Source organism: Sarcophilus harrisii, chromosome 1 (assembly GCF_902635505.1).
Source record: "Sarcophilus harrisii chromosome 1, mSarHar1.11, whole genome shotgun sequence".
In the NCBI taxonomy this organism is placed as follows: Eukaryota; Metazoa; Chordata; class Mammalia; order Dasyuromorphia; family Dasyuridae; genus Sarcophilus; species Sarcophilus harrisii.
Genome location: NC_045426.1, coordinates 263484568 through 263507696, shown reverse-complemented (window position 1 = coordinate 263507696; position 23129 = coordinate 263484568). Strand labels below are relative to the sequence as shown.

The 23129-nt window shown below is 35.9% G+C and overlaps 2 protein-coding genes across 2 annotated transcripts in view; one reads left to right on the top strand and one right to left on the bottom strand.

The window, feature by feature from the left end:
* C1H7orf50 (chromosome 1 C7orf50 homolog) overlaps positions 1–23129 on the bottom strand; it is a 350397-nt gene that overhangs the window by 258598 nt on the left and 68670 nt on the right. The window lies entirely within an intron of this gene.
* Positions 19429–20795, top strand: GPER1 (G protein-coupled estrogen receptor 1). Its single transcript, XM_003761502.2, has one exon. The coding sequence runs from the start codon at positions 19630–19632 to the stop codon at positions 20725–20727; it is 1098 nt and encodes a 365-aa protein (XP_003761550.1). The 5' UTR covers positions 19429–19629; the 3' UTR covers positions 20728–20795.

Genomic DNA, 23129 nt, shown 5'->3' with positions numbered 1-23129 from the left:
GAACACTTTAAACTATACTAGAAGAAGAAAGTAGGAGGGCTTACTATAAGGTCTAGAATCAAATATATAGTCAGAAGGAAGTAATCTAGAATCTTAGATGACTACGTTCAGTACAAAGACATCTGTCATCACTACACAGATGAATTATAGGACCAACAATTTCTATATTTTGTTTATCCTTACAGCTTTCTAAAATTTAATAAATAAAAGGATGCTATGAATTACTGATCACTTTAAAAAAAAATATTAGAAGTAGCACGGTATCGTGTGTTTGGAGAACTGGTCTCGGGACCAGCCCATCAAGTCTTAGTTTCTATGCAGATTGGCTATATTATGTATCTTGAGTCACTTAACACTCAAGTGTTCTAAACCAGGAGTATCAAATTCAAGTAAGGATCCCTCCAGCCCACATAGTGACTCAGAAAGCCACAAATTAAGATTATCCATGTGGTATTGTATATTTATTTATTTATTAAATATTTCCCAATTGCAGTTTTTTCTGGCCTCGTGTAGGCCAGCCTTCCAGTGTGACACTTCTGTTCTAAGCAACTTTTTAAGTACCAAGATTTCTTCATGGAGAGAATTCCCTATAAAAGAAAAGTTATAATTCAGTTTCTAACCTTATTTTTTTAATATGAAAGGATAATATATTTTATTTATTTTTATTAAAACTTTTTATTTTCCAAAACATATGCATGGATAATTTTCAACATTCACCCTTGGAAAATCTTGCATCCTCCAATTTTTCCCTCCCTTCCCCCCACTCCCTCCCCAAAATGGCAAATGATCCAATATATGTTAAACATGTACAACTCTTCTATACATATTTCCAAAATTATCATGCTACACAAGAAAAATCAGCTAAAAAAAGAAAAAATAAGAAAACAAAACGCAAGCAAAGAATAAAAATACTATGTTGTGATCCACACTCACTCCTCACAGTCCTTTCTCTGGGTGCAGATGGTTCTCTTCATCACAAGATCATTGGAACTGGCCTGAATCATCTCATTGTTCAAAAGAGCCACATCATCAGAATTGATCATCATATAATCTTGCTGTTGCCCTGTACAATGATCTCCTAGTTCTGCTCACTTCACTTAGTATTAGTTCATATAAGTCTTTCCAAGTCTTTCTAAAATCATCCTACTGATCATTTCATACAGAACAATAATATTCCATAACATTCATATACTATAACTTATTCAGCCATTCTCCAATTGATGGGTATCCACTCAGTTTCCAATTTCCTGCCACTACAAAAAGGGCTGCCACAAACATTTTTGGACATGTGGGTCCCTTTCCCTCCTTTATGATCTCTTTGGGATACAAGCCCAGTAGAAACACTGCTGGAGCTAAAGGTATGGACAGTCTAACCTTTTTTTTTTTTTTTTAAATTATACTATTATTTTCAGATTATTAGTCAATCACAAATACAATTCCCCCCAACAATTCCCTTATTATTACTAAGGAAAATCAGGGCTAAATGATGAGACATATAGTTCCAATTTAGTTGGAAGAAAAGAAGCAATAATCCCACTATATTTTGCTCTGGTTTGAAGACTGGTATCATTAGACTAATGATTATATATCAGGACTATTATGTGATTCTTATTTTTTTCCTCATTAATATTTTATTTTTTTAAATGTATGTAAAGATAGTTTTCAACATTCATTTTTGTAAAACTGTGTTCCAAAATTTTCTTTTTCCCTCCTCAGACAGCAAGCAATTTACAATTTAAACATATTTCCATATTTGTCATATTATGCAAGAAAAATCAGATCAAAAGAAAAAAAACACGAGAAAGAAAAACAAAAAGATGAAACTACTATGCTTTGATTCACATTCAATCTCTCTTTCTAGATGCAGATGCTCTTTCCATTACAAGTCTATTGGAATTGCCTTGAATCACTGCATTGTTGAGAAGAGCTATGTCCATTAGAATTGATCATCACATAATCTTGTGAACAATGTTTGTTCTCTTGGTTCGACTCACTTCACTTAGCAACAGCTCATGTAAGTCTCTTCAGACCTCTCTGAAATCATCCTGCTGATCAGTTTTTATAGAACAATAATATTCCATAACATTCACATACCAGAACTTATTCAGCTATTCCCCAACTGATGGGCATCCACTCAGTTTCCAGTTCCTTGCCATTACAAAAAGGGCTGGTGTTATGTGACTCTTTTAGAGGGAGACATTAACAAACAGTGCACCCAGGAAGAGCACCACAATGGTGAGAGGGCTAGATGAAGGAAATGAGACTTTAACAGTGAAGAACAGAAGACTGAGGAAAAAGAATGACATGTCTTCAAACAATTGAAGGGTCCAAGATCCAGAGCAGAGAATTAGAATCTAGATGTAAAAGTTACAGAAAAATGGGAAGTTTTTCCTTATATTAAGTCAAAATCTATTTCTGAATTTCTATACCTTTGTTCTAGTTGTCTGCTCTGGACCTTGGACCTTTCAGCTTTTTGAAGACTGTTTCCAATCTTTCCTACCAGAAATTCTCAAAAATAGAATAAATTGCTTGTGGTCTTTAGGAGTGAGTGCCCCATGATCAGAGATGTTCAATCAGAGGCTGGGAATAAACACACTGATAATATTGTTGATTAGATGACCTCCATGGTCCTTTAAAATTTGAGGATCCTATTTGAGGTGAGTGTTTTTATTTTTTAAACAGTATTTTCTTTTTCCAAAAACACGTAGAGATAGTTTTCAACATTCATTCTTGTAAGACTTTATATTCCAGATTCTTCTTCCCTTCCTTATCTTCTCCCTCTCCAAGATAGTAGGCAATGCGATGTAGGTTAAATATGTGCAATCCTTTTAAACATATTTCCAAATCTGTCATGTTGTATAAGAAAAAATCGGATCAAAAGAGAAAAAACCCATGAGAAAGTGAAAAAAAGCAAACAATAATTAAAAAAAATATATGAAAACACTATACTTTGATCCCCATTCAGTTGCCATAGTTTTCCCTCTAGATACAGATGGCATTTTTCATCCCAAGTGTAATGGAATTGCCTTGAATCATAAAATTAATATTTTCAACCTCTTGATACACAATGAGCCTCAAAACCAGGCACTGGCTTAAAGTTGTCCTAATGACCTAAACAGGGCCTTACCTGCCTTATGTACCTAGGAGACAAACTGCTATAATTTGAAGAGGTTGGGGAATGTATCTTACCTCTCCCAGCAATCACTAACAAAAAGTTTAATCTACAGAATTGTGGTTTTAGAACAGACATTAGTGGTCAACTAGTTTAATCCCTTCATTTTACAGATAAGGAAACTGAAGCTCAGAGTGGAAATAACATCTTCCCCAAAGTCATGCAAAAGTTAAATAGCAGAACATGGAATCAAACCCATTCTAATTCCAAGCCAATATTTTTCTCTCCTACACCACTCTGCCTCCCTGGGATCTGAAATCCAATTGTTAGATGTTCCTTGAAGAAAAAACAACTCTCCCTACCTGCCCCCTTCCCTTCCCCCCGCCAAAAAAGAGCAAAGAGTATGAAGAGAAAGTGAGACTTTTTCAGTCTTGTTTAGGGTCTCCTCTTCAATCAAAGGATCATTTGCATCTAGTCCCCCATAGCTCGCTCACCTGTCAAAATTCAGAGAAAAGAACACATTCTACATTTACTGCTTGATCTGCACTGACCTTTTTGTTCTTCATGTAATCAAAATCTATCTTGTGATCATAGCTAAGTATCAAAAATGTTATAACATGAATTAGACAGAGTGAGAAAATAAAGGAATAAGCTAAGACATCGATGTATCCTAGGAACAGACAGAAAACAAGACTTTAAGACAACAGTTTGAGAAATCAAAGATCCAGCAGGACCTGAACTTGGAAATTTAACAAATGAAGCCAGGAAATTCAACCCTTTCTGTTGCACAGTGACTGGCATATAGTAGGTGCTTAATAAATATTAATGATTTTATTCCTCATAGAAAAATCTTTCGGATAGGATTCATAAACAGAAAAAAAGTCTTTGAGTCTAAATTTATCACCTAGCAACATCTCAGGGAACAATGTACTCATTTTAATTCAATTAGCTAAAATCCAGTGATAAGGATCTACTGACAGCTACAACTGGGCATTCTATGACTAGTTTTTTAAGCCATCATTTAGCTGAAGAAAGGACCCAAAGATATGCTAACTGTACACTAAATGCTAAGACAAGGGTGTCCCAGCCAAACAAGGACTTGGCTAGATGCTTGTTGGTCCCTCTTAGCTCTAACTTTGTTTCCTACCATATCTGGTACACCTTTCTTGTGAGCCTCTACTCATTCTTAGGAATCATCTCCTTCCTATATGTCCTATAGGACTGATAATTCCAGGACTCTGACGGTGTAATGCTGGAGAAACTGAGCAAGATAGAGATTAGAGAGTATTTAATAATTTATTTAATGGAGGGACATACTGGGACCAAATGGATCCATGGTTTGGTCCAGGGCTGAATGAGACTATTATCTCCAAGAATCCAGCAGTGAATGTGAGATACGAGATTCTTTTATAGGGTAACAAGAAGGATGACATATTGGGGGAGGCGCCTGGATGGGGATGACCTAATGGGGGGAGGCACCTAGGATGACATAATGGAGATACTGGAGAAGCTCCTGATATTCTAATGATGTCTAAAATGGATAAAGACCTTTATCCCATCAAACATTAAGAGGGAATAATTATAGCCTAAACTTGAAAGGGGTCCTCAAACTTTTTAAATAGGGGGCCAGTTCACTGTCCCTCAGACTGTTGGGAGGGCCGGACTGTAGTAAAAACAAAAACTTTGTTCTGTGGGCCTTTAAATAAAGAAACTTCATAGCCCTGGGTGAGGGGGATAATCGTCCTCAGCAGCAGTCCTCAGCTGCCGCATCTGGCCCGAAGGCCATAGTTTAAGGTCCCCTAGAGGTCTAAGATATAAGACCTTTATCCTATCAAACATTAAGAGGGAATGGTTATAACCTGAGGCAGAGTAACTGAATAGGACAACTGGGTCAGGACATTAAAAGGGAACCAGATATGATATATCAATAGGAACAAGAAATAAAACTTTGGATGCCAAAGGGAGATGTCTGATGAAGCACCTGTCCGTGTAAATGAGTGAAAATCAGATGGGGAAAAGGTTGGGACAATAGGTCTGAAATCAAACAGACAATCCCAAAGCTGGACATTTCTTTGGAGGAATTATGCCAGGAAAGTCTTATAAGGGATGGTACCTTTGACTCCGAGTTGAGTCAAATCTGGAATTGTGGTACCCAGCTAGTGAGGAAATAATAATGAATGTAATCAATGTGGCAAGACTTTCAGCCGGGAGACATATCTTACTCGGTACAGGAAAATTCGTATGGGAGAGAAACTTTATGAATGTCAAGGCCTTTTGCTGGAAGATAGACCTCATTTGACATCAGATTCTCCATACTGTGAAAGATCTTAAGAATGTAATGAATATGGGAAGACTTTCTGCCTGACTACAGCTCTTAATATGCATTGAAGAATTCATATTGGAGAGAAACCTTATTAGTGTAATGAATGTTGTAAGGCCTTGCACAAAAAAGGTAGGGAATAGCAGGCTCCAATTTTCTAAGCACCTTCTATCTTCAAAGCATTCTAATCACAAATTGGCTGCTATCCATTGAAAACTTGTCTAACTTATATAGCCATGCACCAATATAGGATTTCTCCAACATGCACCAACTTTCTATTGCTTCATCTATTCTGGAAACCATTTTATAATTGTGTCAAAAGGTTATACACACATGTCTATATATACATAGAGACATATACATGCATATATATGTACACTTATACATATACATTCATACATGTGTGCATCTCCTTTGTATATAAACCTTAAAAAAATCAAACCAAAACTTTTACAGGAACAAAAAAATGAACACAAAATCGATGACTATCAACTAAGGAACAACAAAACAAAATTGTAAAATGAACGTAAGGGTACATTATTAGGCCATAAGAATTCAGAGGGAGCAACTAGGTGGAGCAGTGGATAGAGCACTGAGTTGAAGTCAGGAGAATCTGAATTCAAATCCAGACTCAGTGGCTCAGTTTCTCCTGCATTACACTGATACAGGGTTCATGAACGCTGACAATGATTCTGGCAACAGCACTACTGAATTTCCTTCCATTTGTGCTCAGCACATATATATAACTAACCCCTCTTTTTACTGGTATTCTCTCAAGAAAAGAAAAATAAGTCAGCATATTGATATAGGGAAGTGTAATCAACCTGAAATCCCAATGAGATCTCAGGCAGTCTTCCACTGGTGCCCACACTGAGAAGCCAACAGACATTTTTCTCAAGTTACTGTTATTAAAATAAAAATGAGAGTAAGTGGGAAAGTCAGTGTATACTGTAGTTTCAAGAAAGATATATGTTAACATATAATGTTCCATAGCAATGAGGTAGCTAGGATTGTTTAATCTTAACCATTCGTTTTGTAGATGAGGAAATTATTGTTGTTCATTTATTTTAATTGTATCTGACTCTTCATGACCCCATTTGGGGTTTTCTGATTTGGTTTGTCTTTTCCTTCTCCAGCTTATTTTACAGATGAGGAAACTGAGGCAAACAGGGTTAAGTGACTTGCCCAAGGTCACATAGCTAGAAAGTGTGAAGTGTTGGATTTAAGGTCAGATTTAAACTCAGGAACATGAGTCTGCCCAAAGAAACTAAGGTATTTAAAATTACACAGAAAGTGATAGAACCAGAACTTGGCTTTCTTATTTCCATTTATAATCACATGCTGTAATACTCATTGTACTCTACCATATCTGTCCCTTAGGTCTAAGATTTAGGCGTGCAGGGGTCCTCAAACTATGGCCCGTGGGCCAGATGCGGCAGCTGAGGATGTTTATCCTCCTCACCCAGGGCTATGAAGTTTCTTTATTTAAAGGCCCACAAAACAAAGTTTTTGTTTTTACTATAGTCCGGCCCTCTAACAGTCTTAGGGACAGTGAACTGGCCCCCTATTTAAAAAGTTTGAGGACCTCTGATAGGGCAGAAAAACCGGATTCTATAATTCTGGAGGACAAGACCCAATGAAGGCAAATTTCATTTATTATTATGAGGTCTCCTATCTGGAAGAAATAGCTGATGTCAGGAAAAATCCTAGCAACCATCAAGGGGAGTCAGTTTGTCTAAGAGGTCAGTAAAACCAATACCAGTAATACTGGTCTTTTATGGCAGCTATAAAATACTCGTCTGTAGGTAAATGTGGATTTGCTTTTAATACTATCAAAAGGGGGCAAAGACATAATGGTGAATAAGAAAGTAAATCATTCCCACCCTTTTAAATTTCTTTTTCATGACCTGAATTTTGTATAATTATAAAAACCAAACTTGGCCTGGAAGAGCTGAAAAAACAGACAATTCTTTCCTCTTGAAAAAAGTGGGGAATCATAGGTGTAAAAAATACTAGATATGCTGCAAACCACGATTAATATGTTGTTTGGTTTGTTGAACTGACATTTATTCTGCCTCTCTTAAAATCTGACATAAGGAATAACCCAATGTATAGGGAAGGGAATATATAAATATTAAAGAAAAAAGATACAAAAGCAAAAGTTATCAATTAAAAAATTTCTTTTAAAACATCCTTTTTGTGAAAGAAAGAACTAACGGATAAAATTTTAGATCTGCCATCCTTATTAGACTAATCTGAGAAAAGCAAGGGTGTAAATAAAGTATATCAATTATTTTATTTACCACATAAATGCTTGTTGATTTCTGTATATACACAGAAGAAATCTTCAAAGATGGCAATTAGAGACTAATTGTTTCTTACCACAAAAGAGAGTCCACTACTGTTCTGATAAAAGCCCAACACCAATTAAAATGGCGTTTAGTTTTAAGTGCTAAGCACAAACAGGAAGGAAATTCAGTAGTGTTGCTGCCAGAACACCCTTCAACTTAGCCCACTTGTTTCCAGGCTTGGCAGAACAAATGGTCATAATTAGAGATTCCACTGTATTTGGCAGAGATTGATATCCTGGGTGGTTCTGAAGAAAGCAACATAGGCTCAAACCATTCTATTCCAAAATAAACATAGACTATATTCATGTGGGACACAGTTTCAATATTTAGCAAAATATGAGATGGAATAAAGATGGGATAAGGCCTGATTCTGAGTGGCAAGGGAATATTTTTCAGAAATAAAGTGTTTTTTGGAGAAAAAAAAAAAAGATGCCAATCAACTAGGGAATGGATGAGCAAAGTGTGGTGTTGGATAAATAAAATGTGCAAGTGAATAAACAAAATAAATATAATGGAATATTACTGTGCTATTAAAAAATTGCTGACCATGATGAATAGAGAAGTATGGAAAGATTTGGCTGAACTGATGCAAAGAGAAATAAGAGGCAAGAAAACAACATGTAACAGTTTCACTAGAACAACCAGCACAAAACAATCAAAAATGAACACTGAGAAATTAAAAAACCAAGGTTGGCCTCCCACACACAAACACACAAAAATCCTTTGCAAATATTGGAAAGAGGCTGGGGGTGGGGGGAATCCTTTGGGTATGGAACATTGTATTTATGGTCAGATTTTTTTTTCATGTATTCATTAGTTTTTTTTATTTTTTTCCCCCTCTTCTAGCCTTCTGTCTTTGGAAGAAATTATTTTGTTATAAGGGATGATCCTCTGCAAGGGGAAAGGGGGAGAGAAAGAAGAAAGGATACAAAGGGAAATTTAAGTGTAAACAAAAGATATAAAATAAAATTTTTTAAAAGATTATTTTCCTCTAATGTACACCTTCTACAAATCAGAAAGAAGATCATAGATTTAAAGCAAAAGAGGAATCTTGAAGGTTAACTGATCAATTCTGTTCCCACCCCCACTCTCTTCTTAGCCAAGGAAACTTGAGTTCCAAGGTGGCTTGCTCAAGGTTACACAGATAGCAGGGAATAAAAATAGGATTTTTAACTTAGTTCTCTCTACTGCACTAAGCTGCTTCCCATTAGGAAGAAAGTATTTTGCAAATAAGCAATTCTTTTTTGTAAGGACTTCATCTCTACAGAAGCAAGCCCTCTAGTAATAGCTCTCCTGAGGATTCTTCTCATTTATCCAATCCAATCTCAATTTAACCCTTGTTTATACCCCTTATCAGTCTGAAACAGACCACACAATCAGATGGTCAATTAATATTGACTGAGTGCCTATTGTGGGCTAAGCACTAGGTGCTAAGTGCTGAGGATACCCCCCCAAAAAAAATATCACAAAAAGGTCCCTGCTCTCAAAGAACTCACAGTCTAACTGAGGTGATAAGATGCAAAAAACTGCATACAAATAAGCTATATATAGGATAAACTGAAAATCATCAACGGGGGAAGGAGGGATTCAGAAAGGATTCCTGTGAGTGACAGAATTTTAACTGGGACTTGAAGAAATCCAGGAAAGCCAGAAAGTGGAAATAAAGAGAAAGTGTTCCACACATGAGGGGGGAGGGAGAAAGAAAGGAAGGAGGTAGTATGGAGGGAGAGAGAGGAAATCAGCCAATGAAAATTACCAGTCTTTTTGGAGGAACAGCAAGGAGGGCAGTATCGCTGGCAGGGCAGAGCACTGGGTTGGGAGAGATGTGAGAAGACTGAGAGTAGGGGGGGGGGGGGGGGGGAGAAGACGAGTTACAGAGGATTTTGAATGACAAACTGAAGATTTTATATTTGATTCTAGATGTAATAGAGAGCCACTAGAATTAACTGGGTAGTGAGGTGAGATGTTCAGACCTGAAATCTAAGATCACCTTGACAGCTGAGTGGAGGATGGTGTGCAGTGCAGAAAGCCTCAAGTCATGCAGACCGCAGTAGGCTTTTACAGTGGTCCAGGAGTGAGGGGATGAGAGTCTGCATGAGTGGGGCAGCACCAGATGAAAGAAGAGGGCACATACAAGGAACATTATGAAAATAAAATCAACAGACCCTGCCAACAGATTAGATAAAGAGAGTGAGAAATGATGAGACACCAAGGAAGACAAGCCTGGGTGACTGAAAAGATGGTGGTACCTTCAATAGTAACAGCAAAGTTAGGAATTGGGGAGGATTTGGGGAGAAAGATAATGAGTTCTGTTTGGGACATGTTGAGTTTCAGATGTCCATGGCACAAAAATGTCCCATTAATTGGCAGGTGGAGATTCAAGACAGATCAGAAAATTTGCTAGCCCATTAATATTTTCCATAAATTTCCCTTTCCACAAAGAGATGCCATTCAGCTCCAGTCCTGTTTCATAATTCTAGAGACAGTAAACTGAATGATGTCAGCATTCATTCCTATTTACCTTAAATAAATAGTGATTTGCACTCATAAGTGGCTACAGTCACTTCTTAATTACTTATTAGTAGAAATCTACTTTAAAGTTTTGCTTTGTTTTTGTTTTTACTGGACCTGTGATTATACTGGAGGAGGCAACTCCTTCCACCAATGCAGGCCTCACCTGCTCTACAATTTAAGAAGTTAAGTGTTTTGCTTGGGGTCACAAAACCAGTATGGCTATTTGCTCGCTCCTTCCTTCCTTCCTTCCTTCCTTCCTTCCTTCCTTCCTTCCTTCCTTCCTTCCTTCCTTCCTTCCTTCCTTCCTTCCATTGGCATTCTTTATCCACTTGGTCAGGCTAAATTCTTTTGAGTAATTATGAATCTCTTCCCAAAGAGCCCACAAAACTAATGATTATAATTATTTGCATTACAAAAGAATTCCCTTTTTAAATAAGAATATTTCTCAAAGGGTTCTTTTAAACAGTGACCAACTTATACACTTAAAATGATTCAATTGACACAAATTTTTTTTTTTAAAGCATGTTGAAGTGAAAAAAGCACTGAACTTAGAATGAGAAGAAATAGAAATCTTTCCTACTATGTGACCTTGGGCAAGACATGTAATTTTCCTGGGTTTCAACTTCCTGATCTACAAAAAGAGAGAAATCAGACAGATAACTTTTTAGATTTCTTCTATCCTTAATAGTCTGATAATGCCAGAAACACTTTATTGCATATCTCAGGGTGCACCTGTAATATTATACCAACATTACTCACAACTATGGAAATGGAAAAATCTGCAAGGTAATAATAATGGTCAGAAACTATTAAAAACTTTAGAACAAAATATTCTTAAAATACAATTATATGCTTTACTGTGTAAAGCAATTTCTTCAAAACATATGTGCAATATCTGTTTTTAAGTAACATAGCTGTTCAAAAAGTTGGCAAATTTTTTTTTTTAAATAGCAAGAGGAATTTGGACTTTCTCATGACTGCTTGCAAAATGGTTTTTCAGGCATTTTTAAACACTAAAATGATCTAATGTTCAAAACTGTCCCAAAAAATGGCCCAAATCAAATGTGCTTCATATTATACATTGAATTTTTATTTAAAAATTAATAACTGGATTTAATATTTTATTAATATGAATAAATAATAAGATTTTGTGACAAGATATAGTATGTGTTCTATATGTGATATAACATAATATGTAGGCATATTTTATGTATGTGTGGAAGAGATATATACACATATAAATGTATAAGGTCATAAAATTTAAGTGCTAGGAGGTATTTTAGAGAGCATCTAATTTTTCTTCATCATCAAAAAGAATATATTAAGTTCTTCCTATGTGCTAAGCATTGCAAAAAGTGCTAGGGATACAGAGAAAATGAGAACCATGGTTTCTGTCCTCAAGAAGAGAGAGATGATATGCAATGAACTGTGAACAAAAAAAGATATACAGAGTGTAAACAGGGAATGGTACTGGCAGTGAGTGTGACTAGGAAAAGTCTTTCATGGAAAGGAGGATTTGAGTTGAATCTTGAAAGAAGCCAGGAAGAAAAGGTGAGCAAGGAAAATTCTAAGCATGGGATAAGAGCCACCAAAAAGGAAGAGAGTAGATAGGTATAGCATAGAGAGATGGAAGTTCTTTATAAGGATCAGCAAGAAGCTGTTGTCACTGTGTCATCAAGTACTTAGAAGAAAATAAGGAAGAAGACTGAAAAGGAGGCTGTCAGAACTTGATATTTGATTCTGGAGGTAGCAGTGAGCCATGACCTTTGCAGCAAAGAAGATGGCCTGGTGGAGGGGGGGAAGAGGAGAGGTGGGGTAGGCTGGCAGGAAAATCTGCTACTGGGTCACTTCAATGACTCCGCCATGAGATGATGAAGTCTGAGCCAATGTAATGTCTCTATCAGCTGAGAAAAGGGGGCCCAGAAAGGAGAGGCTGTGGTGCTATGAGAATAATGAGTCTATGGGAGGTACTTGTAACTAAAGAGTTGAGGCTGACAAGGAGGTTGTGATCTTGTAAGATGGCAGGATCTTAGACATGAAACTTAACACTTGAACTTATGAAGTTGTTTCATCTTATATTCCATCTTATATTTATTATACAATGAGATCTTTTATGACTGGGAGGATCTCAGAGGTATCTCCAACATTAAAAGGGATCTAGGAATAGGGGAATGCTTGGGAGGAAATACAACAAACTGTTTGGAATACGTTGTGTTTGAGATGTCTACAGAACATATTCAATCGGCATTTGGTGAGTAATTCAAGAGAGGTATTAAGACTAGATAAATAGATTTGAGATTTAACAGCAAAAAATCGATTATTGAATCTGTGGAAGCTAAAAATTCACTAAGCCAGATGGTACTGAGCAGGGATTCTGAAACTTTTTCTACCTGTGACCTCTTTTCACCCAAGAAATTTTTACATGATCCCAGGTATATGGTCATATAAAAATAATAGATATGCAAATCAAGCGTATTTAAAAAATCTTAATTTTGCAACCCCTACATTCTATTATATAATTCCATATGGTATAAAGCATATAATATTCTGATAACTGTTTCAAATTAATTGGTTTCTTTGGAACTCTAAATATTTTAGGTTAGTCACTTAAAGGGGTCTAAAATACAAAAAGGTTAAGAACTCCCAGTATAGCAATAAGAAAAAGCAAGAAAACTGAGGCACAGAGAAGTTAAATGATTTGCCTAAGGTCACAAAGTCAGGGGAGTGTAGTCAACATCTGAACCTAAGTCCTCTGTAAACCCAAGGTTCTACTATGCTACCCTAACTCTCCAGTACACTATATACATGTGAATATGTTGATGTGTTTAAGTCACAGGGATCCTCAAACTATGGACAGCGGGCCAGATGCAGCAGCTGAGGACGTTTATCCCCCTCACTCAGGGTTATGAAGTTTCTTTATTTAAAGACCCACAAAACAAAGTTTTTGTTTTTACTATAGTCCGACCCTCCAACAGTCTGAGAGACAGTGAACTGGCCCCCTATTTTAAAAAGTTTGAGGACCCCTGGTTTAAGAAGTCTCAAATCTTTTTAAACTTGAACTCACAAAGTTTTATGTTCCATTCTCAAGACTAGCCAGTAGAGCGAGTTGTGCAGGTATAAGGACTGGACCTGTAATGCTATAGGAATTCTAAGGTGCAAAATCTGCATCTTCTTGTGCCAATCAGCACTCCTCTTCTTGGTTCTGAGATCTAGCTCACTAGTTACCATACCACAAGGCTGCTCAGGAGAAGACTACATGGAACAAACATCCAAGGAAGCATAAAGGGAGAAGGATGTGGAAAATCAGAATCGTTACATATGGGAAGTTAGATGGAACCTTGAAGATTTTGTCCTCCAACCTGTACTTGAACAAAAACACTCTTTTACAAAATACTGGATGAGCAATCCTGCTGTGTGGTATAGGAGATACTGTTATGGCTTGGAGTCAAGAAGACCTGAGTTCCAAACCTACATCAGAGACTCAAGAACAGGCAAATTACCCAGTTTCTCAGAGCTTCATCATTCTCCACTTATAAAGGGAGGAAAACACTTATCAGAAATGAGGGTTATAAGGTTAAAATGAGACAATGTCTGTGAAATACATTGTAAAATTAAAAAATACTCTAAGTCAGATGGTGAAGATGATGATGGTGATGGTGATGGTGATAATGTTCTACATGAAACATTTTGGTAAAGTGAAACTACTAACTTCCAGGGTAACCCACTCCCAATCTGGACAGCTCTAATTGTTAGGAAGTTTTTGCCTCTTGGGTCCCTTTCATTTTCTCCTGTTTGTTCCCATTTTTGTCACCTGTAGCCAAATAGATTAAGTCTAATTCCCTTCCATCCAGCACCTCCTCCAATAGGTGTCCCTGCTATGATTTTTCTTATCCAGGTTCCTTCCACAGGTTTTAGCATCACTGAGTACTATAACTGTGTGTGTGTGTGTGTGAGAAAGTGTACACATATACATGTACTTTAAGCATATATACATATGTCTGTATGTATAAAAGTAATTATATGATGCATTGGCTAGAGTGCCACTCCTGGAGTCAGGAATATCTGAGCTCAAATCCCATCTCAGATACTTTTAGACATGAGACCCTGGAAAAGTCACTTAACCCTATCTGCCTCAATTTCCTCATCAGTAAAATGAATTGGAGAAGGAAATGGCAAAGCACTTCAGTATCTTTGCCAAGAAAATTCCAGATAGTGCCTTGAAGAGTTAGACATAACTGAAATGGCTGAATGACACATATATCAAATTTAAATATAATACATATTAAATTTGTGTATGTAATTACATTTATATTTTGCCAATGTTTTATGCTTGGAAAATAGCTTTTCTCCTGTACTCTTCATCAATGCTGTGACAAACTGCATTATTAAATCTGTACAATTAAAGATTTCATAATCTCATAACTGCACGGTTTTAAAGATATAACCATAATTTAACTCAAATCAAAAAGCCGAGAAAGAAGGATGGAAAAGAGGTGGAGGATAGAAATAGTACAAATTATAGCTAAATATTAAAATTAAGCAGTTGCCTATAGGCTATTTGACTTGGCTTAGTCGATGAACTAAATGAGCCTTTAAGATTTCATGTCAAGGAATTCCAACCATAAAATTTCTTGATATAATATTCTAAAATCCTATGGGGGTTTTCCCTTCCTGTCTGACAAAGTTTGAACTGCTTCTTTCCCCAGGATTCCATCAACCAGTAGGTGGGGTACTGAGAAATGTCAGCTCAATCCTTTTAGAGATGAGACAAACAAGCCTATTTAGACATACTGGCTATTTCTGAAGCAAAACTGATTCTCTAACTGTATAATGCTATTTAAAATGCTTCTTAACAGTTCTGGATAAAGGAAGGGAGGTGTGGGGGAAGAAAAGTGTTGTAAATGTGTCAGGTTGGTTGTTCTAAGCAAATATCATTATAGAACAGACCAAGGATTCAACTGAAAATGAAATGAGATGATGTGAGGGAGTCCGAAATTATTTGTTAATTTGGGTAGTGAAACTACTTTGATCAATTTACATGTGATTTCCCAAAGATTAATCTTTTTTTGCTATAGTATGAGATTAAATTTTCTATATAGACCCAAACTACTATCTAAACAGATAAGATCATTTGAAGTGTACATTTAAAATCAGATACAAACATAAATATTTAAATTTAAACAAATAATGATAAATATAAAATAATTCTATAAAGGACAAGTGGCATTCAATTCAACACGTACTTAATTAAGTATCTATTAAATACTGGACCGTGTGCTTGAAAGTGAGGACATGCAGACAATTACAAAACTGTCCCTGCCTCCAAGAAGTTTATATTCTATTGACAGGAACAATATGTATACATGCTAATTTCTATGTATGAAATATATACAGAGGAGATACAAAGCAATGTCAGAAAAAGTGGAAGCACCCTAATAACTAGGATGGGGGATAAAAAAGATCTTGAATATGGGTTATATTTATAGATGCCCAAAAGGAGGCTGGAGATGGAGGAGAACATTCCAAACAGTAGGAGTGGGGGTGGGGGTGGGAGTAGTTTATACCTAAGCTTTGAAGGTAGGAAATATAAAGTCCTGTACTCTGAACAACAGCAGACCAGTTTGGCTAGAATAAGGAATGTGAAAGGAAGTAGGATAATGTCAGCCTTTATAAAAAAAAATGGAAGAAACAATTCAGAAGCAACTAGGAGCCATGGAAGCTTCTTGAGGATGAGAATACGACGATCAGATCGGTGCTTTAGGAATACCAGTCTAGCAAATGTGTTGGAGATGGATTAGGGAGTGGAAAAACTGATGGAAAGAAAACCAATTTACAGCACTCCAGGCAGGGAGTACTAACAGCCTGAAGTAGGGTGGAGGCTGTTGGAGTTTAATATTGTATAAGTAGAGGGATGGTTAAGTATTTAGGAAAGGGAAATTAACTGGAAACTCACTTTTAAAATGCCTAACTAATTTTAATTAGGTATTTAAATTTGTTGCTAGAAATATAAAAAATAAACTTCTATGAATACACTATGTTTAAAAAAAAAAAACCAGCAGAAAAATGGTTAATTTTAGCCTTAAAAGGAAGCCTGTTCAGCACCACTTCAGCTGAACACAAATTAGAAGGACCCTGGGAAATCTATAAAGCCCTGTTTTGTTGCCAAGGACAGGCAGCAAGATCTGCATCTGCTGTCAAGAACAATGACAGTCACTTACTCAGGGTAATGCTTTTAACCAGGTTTCAATAGTGGTGTGGTGCTCTTCTTCTACCTACTTGCTGCTACTGAATTATTCAACAGGTAGCATCCAATACAGCCAATTTATCATTCCAACCACTTTCCAGAAAAGTTAAGCCAGCATCTTGTTCCTGTCCCAGCCTAGGTGAACAAACTAATCCTGGAAAGGTACCCAAAAGTACAGACCATGAAGACAAAGGGAGTCTGCTTTGAACAAACACATGTATCGGATGGATTACTGTACTTCCTCAGGTAAAGCTCAATTCTGAGTGTCCTTTGTAAAAGTAAATGTTTCTTTGGATGCTTTTCCAAAAGATTTGTGTTTGTGTGTAAAATGAATATACTTTCCTCTGGTTTGATTTTTTAATTGCTTGTTAGACAACCCTCCCCCTTTATTACTTCAGGAATCGGTATTTCCTCTTGGTATAGTTAACATTTTCGATGGGAGAGAGGCTACCTAAAATTCCAGGCATGTACAGCAATGTGAATGATAAAAGCAAAACTTTGCTCTGTAGAGAGAAATTTTCTTGACTTGCTGACAGTAAATAAAGGTTTGCACTAAGGTAATTTTTATAAAGCATGCCATAAATAAAATTACAAAGCAGTATGGCATATTTCATTCAAGGAACAATATATCACACTTCCAGGAAATAGGATTACAAAGACTGTAGGCTGTATTATAGTACTTTACTCACTCTTTCAATAAAAAAGCTTGCCAACTATCAAAAATAATAGGTTGATTAATATTGTTTTTGAAAGAAATAGATCAAGCAAATGCAAATCAATGTCAGAAATTACCAGGTTAATGGAGCTGATAAAGATCTGGTCTAATTTCTCCTGAACTGCGCAACCAGTAGAGATTTGAAACATAAATAATTTGATATGAAATTTTAAAACAGCCATGAAGGTTTATATATTTATAATATGCTGTCAATTTTTATGGGAATATTGGTATAGTAATAAATTTAATACTTGATTTATTTTTATTTTCACTTAATTATCATAAAACTAATACTAATTTGAGAATCCAAAGGCTCTAAATATATTAAAATAATAATTCTTTTTTTTTCAGAATGTATATTTAGCAAATATGGGTATGAGAACAAATGAAATCCTTAAAGAATTTGCAAAGAAATTTCTTCTGGAACAAAATCTAAAATCTTTCAAATGTTTAAAAAGAACAAGAAATTTTTTTAGTTTTGAAAATGAAACTAAATGCAAAAAATATTTTTTAAATATTGTGACCAGAATGCAAGTGCAGAAGTTATAGTCTTATTCTTAGTTCAAACAAGGATTATCTACCCAAGAATGAATAAAGATAGAAAAATAACACCTAATAAAGACAAATTTATGTGACACACTAAGTCAATAGATGTTTATTAACATAAGCCAAACAAAGGCTGTTGAATATTTTGAAATAACAATCCAAGCTTACCAATACACAGCTAGTCACAAATAGTATAGTTATCCTTAAGCTGTAGGAAAATTAATCTCAACCCAATTTTGGAAAATCTCAATTGAGTAAGGAATGTCCAAAAAAATTTCTCACAACAAAATAAGTTAATTTAATTTACTTTAAATTTAAAAATAAGCATTTCCCATATAACTTTGGAAAATAGTTATAAAATCAAATGATAATATACTAAAACAAAAATTCTGATAATCATCATTTAGACCTAAATTGATAAACTAATCCCCAAAACTAGTGTAGTTTTTAAACTAAAAAAAGTATTTCATTCTTAAGAAACTTAGGGAAAAACACAAGCTTTAAAATGTAGCTAAATGAGGATAAGTATACAAGAAGCATCTAACCATGTTATGTGACAGATGAGTGCTATTAAAAAGCCATTTACAAGAAAGCATACTTACTGGTTTAAAAATGGCATTATAAGGCACAATTACTTTTAGTGACCTGACTTGCTAATGGCATTTCATTTTTAAATTATTAGAATTAACTTGTTTTATTTTTTTTTAAGTTCTTCAAGGTCAAATTTACTTCATTCTGTATGATAAAACTCCACTGTTTCAGTTTCAGCACAGCACCTCATAGTCAAAAAGCAAAATCTTCTCCATATTCTGTTGAAAAAGAAACTAAAATGTAAAAGGTTTAATTTTGTTTCATGTTAAATTCCCTAGCTATGCTATCTTATCCTTAATAAAAGTTGGTTTTTTTCCCTTTCCCATTCTCTTTGATTCACCACCAGCTGATTAAACCAAGTTAATTTCCTCTGCCTGTGGTAGTAGTTTTCCTAAGGTTTTCCTACTCAAATAGTCATGCTCTTTAACAAGCATACTATTTTGGCTATAAAAACAAAGGAATAAGTTGCATAAAAGAAAGATGAATCACTTTAACTGACTCTTTTCCAGCTCAGATTAAGCAGCATTTCAAGTCTGTAAGGAAAAAAAGACCACATTTGCTTCATAATCCTTCAGCACACTTTCAATATAAACCATCTTTCCAACATAATATGACAAAAAGCTCTGGTCTTTGTTTAACTTTCTGTGTCATACACTGTTCTAGACTCAACTGGCTAGCAGCAAACCATTCCTTTAAGAGAAGTACACTGGTATTTAAACCAAGCTTTAGTTAGAGATGAGAAGGTAACATTTTTCTATTTACTTCTCCCAGGTTTCCATATAGTCAAGAAACGTCAAATGACAATGACATCTAAAAATTACACAAGAAGATAACACCATGAAGAAAAATTAAGGATTCCATAATTACCTTTAAAATTAAAAACAGCCAGAACAACCATCTATGGGATTCCAGCTTTAAAGGCTTTCCAATTTAAAGCCTACTATCTCATCCATTTTTCCCTTATTTGGTAACCAATGAATGACCTTTTTGCAACCAGTAAACTCAAAAACCTGGAAAGATTACTTATGACAAGATTCCCCTGACTTTACTCAATACTGACTATTCTCAGCCCGGAGACAGGTTTTATTTTCCTTCTGAAGATGCATCAGATATATCTAATACTCAAAACAGACTTTCCTGAAGCTTTTGGAAGGAAAGTCATAAAAATTTAGCTTGTACTGAGCATTTACAACCAGAACAGCAATACTTATGTAATCTGTCACAAGAGCCTTTACCATGGAGGTTTATTATGCAGGTACCCTGTCACCTGGGGATTACAACAATACATCCTTTAAACTTAACAGATCACACCTGCTCAATGAAACTGACCCTTTCCAACGAACCAACGACCAATATGAACACCAACAGTATGTCATTGGTCTCTTCCTTTCATGTCTCTACACGATCTTCCTCTTCCCCATTGGCTTTGTAGGAAACATTCTCATACTGGTTGTGAACATCAGCTTTCGTGAAAAGATGACAATCCCTGACCTGTACTTTATCAACTTGGCAGCGGCAGACCTCATCCTGGTGGCTGACTCCTTGATAGAAGTATTTAACCTTGATGAGAAGTACTACGACATAACAATCCTCTGCACCTTCATGTCTCTGTTCCTGCAAATTAACATGTACAGCAGCATTTTCTTTCTCACGTGGATGAGCTTTGACCGATACATCGCCCTAGCAAAGGTCATGAGATCCAGCCTATTTCGCACCAAACACCACGCGCGGCTGAGCTGCGGCCTCATCTGGATGGCCTCCATCTCTGCTACCCTGGTGCCTTTCACAGCTGTCCATTTGCAGCACACAGAAGAGGTGTGCTTCTGCTTTGCCGATGTGAAAGAAATCCAGTGGCTCGAGATTACCTTGGGGTTCATTATTCCCTTTGCCATCATTGGTCTCTGTTACTCACTCATTGTCCGAGTGCTCATCAAGGCTCACAAGCACCGGAGCCTGCGCTTGCGGAGGCAGAAGGCCCTCCGAATGATTGTTGCCGTGGTCCTGGTTTTCTTTATCTGCTGGCTACCTGAAAACGTCTTCATTAGCGTACACCTCTTGCAGAGAAAGGAGCCAGCTATTTCTTCATGCAAACAGTCTTTTCGCCACGCCTACCCTTTAACTGGCCACATAGTTAATTTAGCAGCTTTTTCAAACAGCTGCTTAAACCCACTTATCTACAGCTTTCTTGGGGAAACCTTTAGAGAAAAACTGAGGCTGTACATTGAACAGAAAAGCAACTTGTCAGCCCTAAATCGTTTCTGTCATGCTGCCCTCAAGTCAGTCATCCCTGAGAGCAGTGAGCAGACAGAAGTAAAATTTAGCAGTGCTGTGTAAATAGACAATTGTGAATTTTTTTCATCAATGTAGAACAAAATGGTGTGCCACTAACAAATGCATATATAGCTAGGAAAGGGGAAAAACACAAATATTTCTTTTCGTCTCATAGGTTTCTGACGTCTAGATCAGTAGTTCCCATTTAGTGGCTTGGGAACTTCTGAGTTCTTAATGATGTTCCAAGGAGTTCATAATTCTTCAGTGGCACCTAAAACATTAAATAATTGTAGAATATTATGAGAAGAATATTAAAATTACTCTGGGGTTCACAACAAATGATTTTTGTTGAAAGGGGTTCCTGGGGCAAAAAAAATTTAGGAGTGGTGGTGTATAAATTTTGGACAAGTTTACTTGATTATAATTGGGGTTACTAAAGAACACGCCCTAAAAAGCTCTCTCTAATTGCATATGGTTTATAGACAGCCTTAGTGATAAGTAAAGATAAACATCATGGCATGTTTTCCTATAGCAAAGAAGAATCAACACATGACAAAATCATAATGTTTTGCTACTCTTCACATGGACTCTCATTCCTCCCTTTAAGAGAAAACTGCCAAAACAGCAAGTGGGAAAATTTAGGTTTATTAAGAAGTTTCTGTGGAGATGTAGCTCTTTAAATGGAAACTTAGCCTACTGAGAATAAATCTGCCACTTTATGTAATGAACACGAAGACTTCTGGCTAAAGTCTGTTTGAAATATTCTAAATTTGATGTCATGGTGGAAAATCAAGTTCCATGATTTATAATCTACTGCTACATACTTTGACACATGACTACTGCTACAGTGAGACACAATGCTAGACACATTTAAATACCGTAATCTCTCTTAGAGGGGCCATCAGTTCTAAAATACATGATCCCATTTTGCTAACCACCTTATTCATAGATAAGTCACAGTCACCTGTGTATACTAGATTTGCATTAAGGATGAACTTTCTCCTTAAATAACATACCTGCTATTCTCATGTTAATCTGATCTGAGTTGCTGACTTCTTCAATGTATGTTTACAATAATCTTGGCATTTAGAAGAATGTGGAATGAAATTGAAAGAGCTGTTATGGAGTTTATCATAGCTATCAGAAACTGTAATATCATGGCATTTCTGGTTTAATAATGCAATAATAATGTTAATTAAAATAATAATGATGATGATAATGTAGATGACTCATTAAAATGTTCAATGTCTAATGCGTATCACCCAGTTTCTTCATTTACATGAAAAACAGCTAATATGTATGTGTGTATATACATGTATATAATTTTATGTATATATTTAAATTTTAAGGTTTTAAAAGAGATGGCCTCACAAAAACCCTGCAAAGTAAATCGTGCAAGTGTTATCCCCACTTTACAGATAAGAAAACTGAGAGGGTAAAATGCTGGACATAATCATACAACCAATATGGTATAGCCTTTTTGCAATTTAGCAGAGGAAAACTGAAGTATGAACTGGGGAAATGGAAACACCACATAGCAATAAACCAGGATTTCACTGCAAGAGGACTCAGAGGGAGTTTACTATTTTAACTAATGATTCTTTATAATTAGGTGTTAAACTGAGCCATTTCTGTTCTACAAAAAAGTAAAGTGCAAATTTCCCCCCCAAACCCATCTTTCCCTGTTTTCAAGCTCTGTGCCACATTATCCTGATACTTCTCAGTTCAGTTAAAAATACAAACAAACAAATATAGATTTGACAAGATTGTGGCTGAGAAATTACTGGTGAATTGATGGCCCATAGAATCTTTATAATTCAACAAGTCTGTTTCCTTCTTTTAATTCTTCTTGTATAGGGTTTTATATAATCCATGGGCTTGAGGTAAATAAAATAATATACAATTAAAGCTTTTAGATATGAGAAAATAGTATATAAATAGAGAGAAAGAGAGATAAATCAATGTACATAAATACAGATATGGATACAGAGAAATAGGTATAGAGAAGAAGAGATTTTTTAAAAAACAAAAAAACAAAAAACAAGACAGACTCTTGAGGCGAAACATGGATAAAGGATCCAGCAAAGGAGATCAAGAAGCAATAGTCAGGCAGGTAATAAGAATCAGAAGAAACTTTGTCATGAAAACAGAGGGAGGAGGGATTTAACAAGAGGACAGTGGTATCCAATGCTATAGAAAAATGAAGAATGCCAAAAGGACTGTGAGAAGTCATCAGATTTAGTAGTTAATAAACAGAAAGAGACGTTTCAGTGGAGTGGGAAGGTCAAAAGCCAGACTGAGAAGCGTACAAGAGGAGAGGAAATGCAGACAAGAAGTGTAGACAGCTTTTGCTAGGAATTTGTGTAAAAATATGAGCCTCCCATCTCTTTTTAAAGGCCAGGATACAGCTTAAATGTGACTTAGGATTTGAAGCATGAATTTAAGAAGTTAAAGCAACTGGAGAA

Excerpts from the sequence above, each read along its gene's own strand:
- GPER1 (XM_003761502.2), top strand. The coding sequence starts at position 19,630 with ATGGAGGTTTATTATGCAGGTACCCTGTCACCTGGGGATTACAACAAT.